Raw genomic sequence first — 8,136 nt, forward strand, 5'->3', positions numbered from 1 at the left:
TTATCCATTTAATAACAGAACACCTAATATTTGTCAGGCATTTTCTATTTGTTAGGCATTACACTGCACTTTATATGACTATCTCATTAAATCCTTAAAACAGCCGTATAAGGTAGGGCACCGGAGCTCACTTCTGTAATCTCAGCACTTTGGGAGGCTGAGGCAGAGGCAGGAGGATTACTTGAGCCCAGGCATTCAAGACAAGCGTAGGCAACATAGACTCCCATCTCTCCAAAAAATTAAACTTGAAGACATTGGCCTGACATGGTTATTTTTGTTTTGTTTTGTTTTGTTTTGTTTTTTTGAGACGGAGTCTAGCTCTGTTGCCCAGGCTGGAGTGCAGTGGCCGGATCTCAGCTCACTGCAAGCCCCGCCTCCCGGGTTCACGCCATTCTCCTGCCTCAGCCTCCCAAGTAGCTGGGAGTACAGGCGCCCGCCACCTCGCCCGGCTAATTTTTTTTTTATTTTAGTAGAGACGGGGTTTCACCGTGTTAGCCAGGATGGTCTCGATCTCCTGAACTCGTGATCCGCCCGTCTCGGCCTCCCAAAGTGCTGGGATTACAGGCTTGAGCCACCGCGCCCGGCCCTGACATGGTTTTTATTGCCTCATTTTACAGATGAGGAAACTGAGACTCAGAGAAGTCAAGATCAGGTAACTCATTGGCAGAACTGGCCTTGAAACCCAGGCAGCCTAACTCCAGAGCCTGTGTTCTTAACTACACTTTACACGCCATTTTTAATTTTCCTCCTTTCTTTCCTAAAACCTGCTCTGCCTCCTACATTTTCAGTCTTGTTTGTCCAATATCCCCAGCTAGAACTGTCAGAAATGATTCTCCAGTTCCCCCTCAGTTAACGCCTCCTCCTTTTAGTCCTGCCTTTGAAGATGCTCAGACCTCTGTGTTCCCTTCCCCGTCCCTGACCCTCCCTTGCATCAGCCCCGCCTAACCCCGACCTGGGCTGGGCGCAGGAGCTGCCCTTGGTGGGCTCTTCCTTCTGCTCAGTCTAAGAAGGTGAAGATGCTTATGTCACTGTACCATTTAAAAGTTCGTGGACTTCCTTTTTTGTGGTTTTGGTTTTGGTCTGGTTTTTAAGCAGATCACACTGGAACTCCCTCACTCCACATGCTCAGTCCGGCCCTCGCCTGTGTTTTCAGCTCCGTTTCCTGTCATTCTCCACCCACTCCCTGTGCCTTACATTCCTGCCATCCTGAGGCTTCCCTCTTCGCAAGATCTGGGCCAGGCCTGTCCTAGCTCCACGCATCAGCCTTTGTTCTTTTGCTCTACGCCTCCTCTGTCTTTGATCTCCCAGACAGACTCTAGTCAGCTCTCAAGATCCAGACCCCATGCCTCTTTCGGAGCGTTTCCTCAGATTCCTCCCGGGTGAGGCAGTCACTCTTCGGGCTGCCACAGCACATGCTCCGGCCTCAGCTGTGGCCTCACTCTGCTGGGTGGTCGTTTATCTGTTTACGTGCTTGTCTCCATTAACCTAAATGGGTCTTTAGGACAAGGACCAAATCCCTTCAGCTTTCAGCGCCGAGCACAGAGTAGCGCTCAATAAATGTTGGTTAAAACGCTTGAAGGAATGGGAAAGAGGTTGTTAAAAACAACAGGAAGTTAGAAATATACTTACTTCTAAGCAAAGGGATTATCTTGTGTTTCTCAGAGTAATCTCTTCAGCTAAATCAGCAGGCCTCAGGTTGGTCAGGCTAATGTACCGAATGAAAGTGACACACGGCAAATGGAGAAGTCCTTTAAATTATAAGTTCCCTTAGGGCAAAGGTCACTCCACAAGGTTGAGATCCTATCTGAGATCACCATGCCCCTCTCTCCCACTCTCACGCAGGTTCATGAGCCTGTGGCTTCGTGGAGAGAACATTCTGTTTAGAGTGAGAGGCCAGGGCTGAAGCCACAGCTCTGCAAAAATAATCATCAGCTTTGGGCCTAGAACCAGTGACTTTTTGGGCCTCACTTTCATGAAGACACATTTGATACTTACTTTTACACTTTTCTGATGGTTAATTTTGAGGCAGAGAGACTTCACATAGAAAGTGCCTTTTTTGTCATGTATTGATGAAAAATAATTCTTAGCTCAGTGCACATGAGATTGTTGTATCTGAAATCCGTCTCTCCTTTCCCTTTCAGCTTCAGGATGAGTTAGAGAAAGGTGAACGGGACAATGCAGAACTGCAGGAGTTTGCCAACGCCATTCTTCAGCAGATAGCAGACCACTGTCCCGACATCCTAGAGCAAGTGGTCAACGCCCTGGAAGAGTCCTCTTGACCCTGCTTTGTGGGGAAGCCTGAGGTAGTCAACCCAGGAGCCAAGAAAGGAGAACTACAAGGCACAGGCGCCCGGAACCTTCTTGGCACCCAACACTACAAACTTCCTCCCATCTTGCTCACTTGAAGAAGCGTGATTCCAGCACCGTTTCTACATCTGCTGTCTTTCTCTGCCTTCCTGCTTTGGATGTGGTCTCTACACTAACCTTCTTGATGTCCAGGGTAGATAAAAGGTCGAATCTCTCTGAAGAACTGTGACCTGGTCGTCAACAGTGACTGTGGAAGCTGGTGGCTCGGCCCTGACAGAGGGCCATGGAGCAGAGGAGCCTCTCATCTCCTGTCCTCTGACATGAGAATGAAACCAGGAATGTACTTGGAGTTCAGCGGGCTGAGAGGATGCCTCCAGTGGACCAGAGAGCTGAGTGTTCTGATGTCACAATAGGTGCTTTCTCCTAAAAGGGTAAAAAACAATCTCAAAAAGATGAGAAAAAGAAAAGGGGGAAGGGAAGAGAAAATCGACTCTTCTTTTCACTGTCTCTTCTGCTTACTTTCCACATGAGATGCTTTATACCGGGGAGCTGTGAGCAGGCCTCACGATGGCTTGGGAGCACTCGTCCCCCAGGGTGTGAGTCTTCACCCAGCCCTGACTGTCTGTCCCAGCCTTCATTACTCTGGTCCTCGGCCAGTTTACAAGAAGATGGTGTGAGGTGTTCTCCACCAGTCTCTCCTGTTTGAGACTGTTGACCATATCATACAATTAGATCACATGTCTCTAACTGAAGGAGAACATATGAGGTTGAAAGAGCACCATCCAGGGCAACATAGCGAGACCCTGTCTCTACAAAAAATTAAAAAGAGAACATACAAAGTTGACATACGAGGCCCTGTTGTCCCCACCTGCAGCTTTGCCCCAGTAGCAGATGCCCGTGCCTTGGGGTTGGGCTGCTTTCCCCTGAACACCTCCAGGAGGCTGCCTGCCTTCCCAGCACCCGTGTCCCGAGCTCCTGCAGCCCAGTGGCTGCTGAGGTTTTGATCCCTCACTCACCCTGCTAGCTTTGCCCTAGACTCATCCTCTCAGAACCTCAGCCTCATGCATTGCCTGGAACCTTCTTCTGGCATAAATGAAGGTTTCTTGTCCTATACACATTCCTTCCTTGATTATTTCATTCAGAGAATGTTTATGAAATGCCTACTGTGTGCAAGTCATCCATCCTTGAAAAGGCCACTTCTCAGTAAGGGAGAGGTGCAGTGGATTCTGTGAGACATACCAGCTGAAGTCGAAGCAGTAAATAGCATGTCCTTCCCCTCCCCGATCTTAAGGTATGTTTTCTACAAAAGTTCCCTAATGGAATTCGTGAGTTTGGGGGGCTCAGTCACCCACTCGCCTATGGGATTCCATTTGATGATTCTGGATTTTTGCTGTTTGTTGTTGCCCTTAGAGGGCTCTGAGTATCTACTTGTGGGTGGCCATTTGCTGACATCTGCATGTACCTTGTGGAATTCAGCCAGCCTCATGTTGCAAATCAGAGAGCTGACCCCAAGACTGCAAATCCAGTTGAAGGTATTGGCATTGTTAAGGACATTTTCCCAAGCGTAGACAACAGACTTGTAAATAATTGGGCATGAAGAAGTAAACCACTTAACCCAAATCTAGTTCTTTGACCATCTCTACCCCCAGAGCCCAGCAGACACTCACATCTCCTGATAATGTGCTGGACTCACTGTTTTTGTTTTGCGTTTTCTCCTCTCCTTCCCCACTCACTCCGAGAATTTAAAGTCTGTAGAGTCAGCACAGCCCCATCAGTCCAGGAACTTCCCACCACCAGCCCCTGACTGTCCCATTAACTGATACAGTCAGATCTCCAGCTCCCCTTATTCCCTGCTGTAAAACAGTCCCTCTCCCCGTGAGAGGAAACTGTGGAGTGTTTCTTATCGAAGGTCTAAATGGACTCTGCTCATAAACCTCTTACTGAGATGCTTCCTGATCGCCAGGCTGGCCAGAGAGGGCTGCAGGGGTTAGATAGTAAGTGGTGGTCCTTTGTGGTCAGTTCCTCAGTTCTGTTTATTGCAGTGCCCATAAACCATGTAGCAAGCTCCCAGTACTGAAAGCCAGGAGTATTAGAATCTCACTTTATCCACCATAATGTAAAGACCTGGGGTATGATCACAGCCTTCACAGGGCCACAGTGGAACCAAGAAAGCAGGCGAGGCCATGCCTACACAAGTGGCCTGGCACTGGCACTGGCCAGCTGCTCTCTCACTGGTCTATCCAGGAAGGCATCAAGCAGGTACCCCAGATCCACCCACGTGGCCTTTCTCATCAGGTGCAGCACCTGCCACTCTCAGCCACTGGGTGTGTGACGCTCCTCTTCATCTCAATGTTCTCCATCACTTCCCCTCTGGAACAACTGATGGAAGGAGGCCCTCTGTGACAGTGCTTCTGAGAAGAAAAATTTCTGGGACAGGTATCATCTGTCTGGTCTCTATGAACAGCAAGGAATCTTGACCCTTGGGACTGTTCTGGCATCTCAGATGATGTGGAGACTGGCTAAGAGTTCAGGAATAAATATGGCCTGCCTTTGTGCTGTAGGGCAGAGTGGATGCAGTTTGTAGCACTCAGAGTATCTCATTGAGTCCAAATCATTGAACCAACACTTAACCAAATGTCCCACTCCCATCACACTAGGACTTGTCATTCCATGCCCTCTCCTAGTAGTCATGGTTTCATATGGCCATGCAACTGCTACTGAAGTTATATAGCCTTGAAAACTCAATGCAGGTTGCCCTTAATTTTCCCCAAGCCCCTCCATCGGCAAGTCTAAGTTGCCCTTTAGCACCTAAAGATCCGCACCTCACATCAGTGTCACCATAAAGAGGGCAAGAAGAAAAGCAGGTGTGATCCCAGCGGGGTTTTGTAACTGAAGAAGTACAATATGAGTGTCTCATGTCTTCATATACCTCTAACCCCCGGTACTCATTGAATCATTGATGAGGTATCTCAGTTGAGATTTGCAAGGACTTTGATACCATTTGAAATGGAAAAGATTTTGAACAGGCTTTAACATATTTAAGAAATATGGATGGGGCCGGCCACGGTGGCTCATACCTGTAATCCCAGCACTTTGGGAGGCTGAGGCAGGTGGATCACCTGAGATCAGGAGTTCGAGACCAGCCTGGCCAGGATGGCAAAAACCCCGACTCTACTAAAAATACAAAATTAGCCAGGCGTGATGGTGCATGTCTGTAATCCCAGCTACTCAGGAGGCAGGAGAATCGCTTGAGCCTGGGAGGCAGAGGCTGGGTGAGCCGAGATTGCATCACTGCACTCCAGTCTGGGTGACAGAGACCCCGTTTAAAAATATATATATATATGGATGGGAATCGCCAAATTCATCTCAGCTCTCACCTTTTAACCTTTGTCCTTGCACTTTATAATCTAAAGAAGATCTACCTGTGGCTCTCGGACTTCCTCATACTTGGGTTTTAGAAATAACTTGTAAAGCAGACTGGACCCAAGGCCGCCTTCAGTGTTGAGAGGGGCATGTGACTTGCCACTTTCTGTCAATTGAAGTCTGGTTGTCCATGAGGAACTTGTGGACTCACCCACCCCCAGAGTGAGAGAAGAGGAAGGCAACGTCATCACAGACACGGTCTTAGCCACCTGCTGAACTAATCCCTCCCCTGTGAGGGTCAGGGTTGTGAGGAAACCGTCATGTATCACCCGAAATATAAATGTTTCTGAGCAGCCCGTCCACTGGCATTTGGATTTGCCGCCAGAGTCCTGTTCCTCCTAGGACCGTACCGCCCTCCTGTTGACCGTGTTACTTGAGTGTCGGCCTGGTGGCTACCCTCAGAGTCTTTGAGGAAAGAGCCAAGCAAGGAAGACCTCGCTGCGTGGAGTATGGCACCACGTGGCATTTCTCAAGCCCAGCGGACCCCGTGTCAGCAAATACCAGTAACTGAACATCAGTACCCAGCCTCATCTTCACCTGCCTGGGTTCGGAACTGAGGAGGAAGGATGAGAAGAGACCACAGTGCCGCAGACGCCCTCCGCAGAGCAAGGCCGCCCATCCATCACTGCCAGCCCTGGGCTTCTCAGGAGGGGACGTGAACCACTCAAAGGAATGTCTTAAAGAGAATCTGGAGTTTCCCCCATGCGAATTAGGGAATAATTAGGCAAGAAAAGACATACATTACAGGGAAATCCTTCTGAACAAAATGGCTGTCTTTACCTACTCTTTTTAAGCAAAAACTGTCTCCAGACTTTTTAGTGTCAAAACTGTAACCACCTGTCTTCTGATTTTTCCCAATGTGTTTGGCAAGTGCTGTGACCCTGTTGTAGGCACTTCTCCTGACTCTGGGGGGGAAGTGGTTTTAGGGATTGATTCGGGGGAGCGGGTTTTTGTCCCATCCCACCTCCCCTCCTCTTTCTCTGCTTGTCGATATCGTCTGTGTGATTCAGAGAATTGGGGCAGTTACATTGTGTCTGTTGAGATTATTAAAAGATTAAAACGTAGTTGTAGAATGAAAAAGAGCTGTGTTTTAAACATGCAAACCAATATCTTGTTAATAAAGGAATTCAAGCTACAGGGCAGCCACGCTCCCCCCTCCCAAGCTGGCATAGGTGGCCCCGGGCTGGCAGCTTAGGAAGCGTGGAGCACACTTAGGGTAGTGCCCGCCTGGGTGAGAGACACCTGCCGAGCAAAAGGAACGAGAATCTAGGGCTCAGAGCTGCGCAGTTGTGCCAGGATTTTCCTATACACGCTCAGGACCTCTGGGTAAAGGTTTCACAGTTTGTGACCCCATAACCACCCTCACCCCACGTGGGTCCTAGCTCAGTGTGCCTAATACTGCATGGTGACCTGGGCTTGACCCTGCAGCCCTGCCCGGCAGGCCACAGGACCTCTCCTGCCCAATGGTGCTATCTCATCCAGTGACCGCCCAGCACGGGTGAGCACTGGCCAGCCTGGAGCTCGCAGTCCAGGTGGAACAGACCGTATTCCATGTCAGTTCCTTCTGGCTTCGGGCCTCAATTCTTTCCCTTTGAGCTTTTTTAGACCCCAGATCTCCTAGGCCCAGGCTGTCTCTGTTGGCCCCAGAGAAGCCACTGTCAAGAAAGGAAGTGAACCCTACTGAAGCCAGAGAATCCACCCCGGCCAAAGCAAGCCCTCTGGGTCCAGCCCCTCTTTCCACACCATGCCAGTATTGCATCCATCTACTGCAGCTACACATCCTGAGGGCAGCACCACCCACTCTGGCCTGCTGGCCCATGGCAGGACTAGCCCGGGCACCTTCCGGGCACTGCAGGATGTCCAGTGGGGCCTGTGACTTGCTCCCTGTGGCATCGGAAGGAAGTGTTGCACTTTACTGGAGGAGCACCTGCCCCCTTGTAGCTTGAGTTCCTTTTGGTAACAGTAGCAGCCTCCATGGTGGTGTCTGATGCAAACGCACCCGCTGCCTTCAACTGTATGTGTGTGTTCCTGCTGGAGTTGTGTTACTGACAGGATAATGACATTACAAAGAAATTGTGTTATATTCAACTTTGCCTTGATAATTATTGTAAACACTTTGTTCATTTTTTCTTTTTTATTCACAAACTAAATCCACCAGGAAATTATAAAGTTATTTAAAAACTGTGCTGTGTCCTCCTTTGAGTCTCACCCAGTTGCTCGCCTAAGCAAGATGTGTCCTCACATGCTAGAAAAGATGGACAAGGCCCGCAGTCCCCAAGAGGCCAACTCCAGTGGCAGGCAGCCCGAGGGCCAGGGTCCCAGGATTGACCGTGGGTGTGGGCGTTCCCACACAGCCCTGATGGGCGTGGTGCCCGCATCCCCCAACCTGCTGTTACCTCGGAAGAG

At 49.6% G+C, this 8,136-nt stretch overlaps 1 protein-coding gene across 20 annotated transcripts in view; it reads left to right on the top strand.

The window, feature by feature from the left end:
* ERC1 (ELKS/RAB6-interacting/CAST family member 1) overlaps positions 1-7,912 on the top strand; it is a 503,040-nt gene extending 495,128 nt beyond the window's left edge. For 12 of the 20 annotated variants that reach the window (XR_012419854.1, XM_045366369.3, XM_065525159.2 and 9 more), the window contains one exon: positions 2,142-7,912. Coding sequence is in view for 11 of the 20 variants with exons in the window: in XM_045366369.3 (XP_045222304.2) it covers positions 2,142-2,279 (138 nt within the window). In the remaining 9 variants the exon portion in view is untranslated. The remainder of the gene's footprint in view (positions 1-2,141) is intronic. The other 8 variants (XR_012419846.1, XR_012419850.1, XR_012419847.1 and 5 more) reach the window with 1 other exon arrangement.
* Positions 7,913-8,136: the final 224 nt, after the last annotated feature.

This window comes from Macaca fascicularis, chromosome 11 (genome assembly GCF_037993035.2).
Source record: "Macaca fascicularis isolate 582-1 chromosome 11, T2T-MFA8v1.1".
NCBI classification, from domain to species: Eukaryota; Metazoa; Chordata; class Mammalia; order Primates; family Cercopithecidae; genus Macaca; species Macaca fascicularis.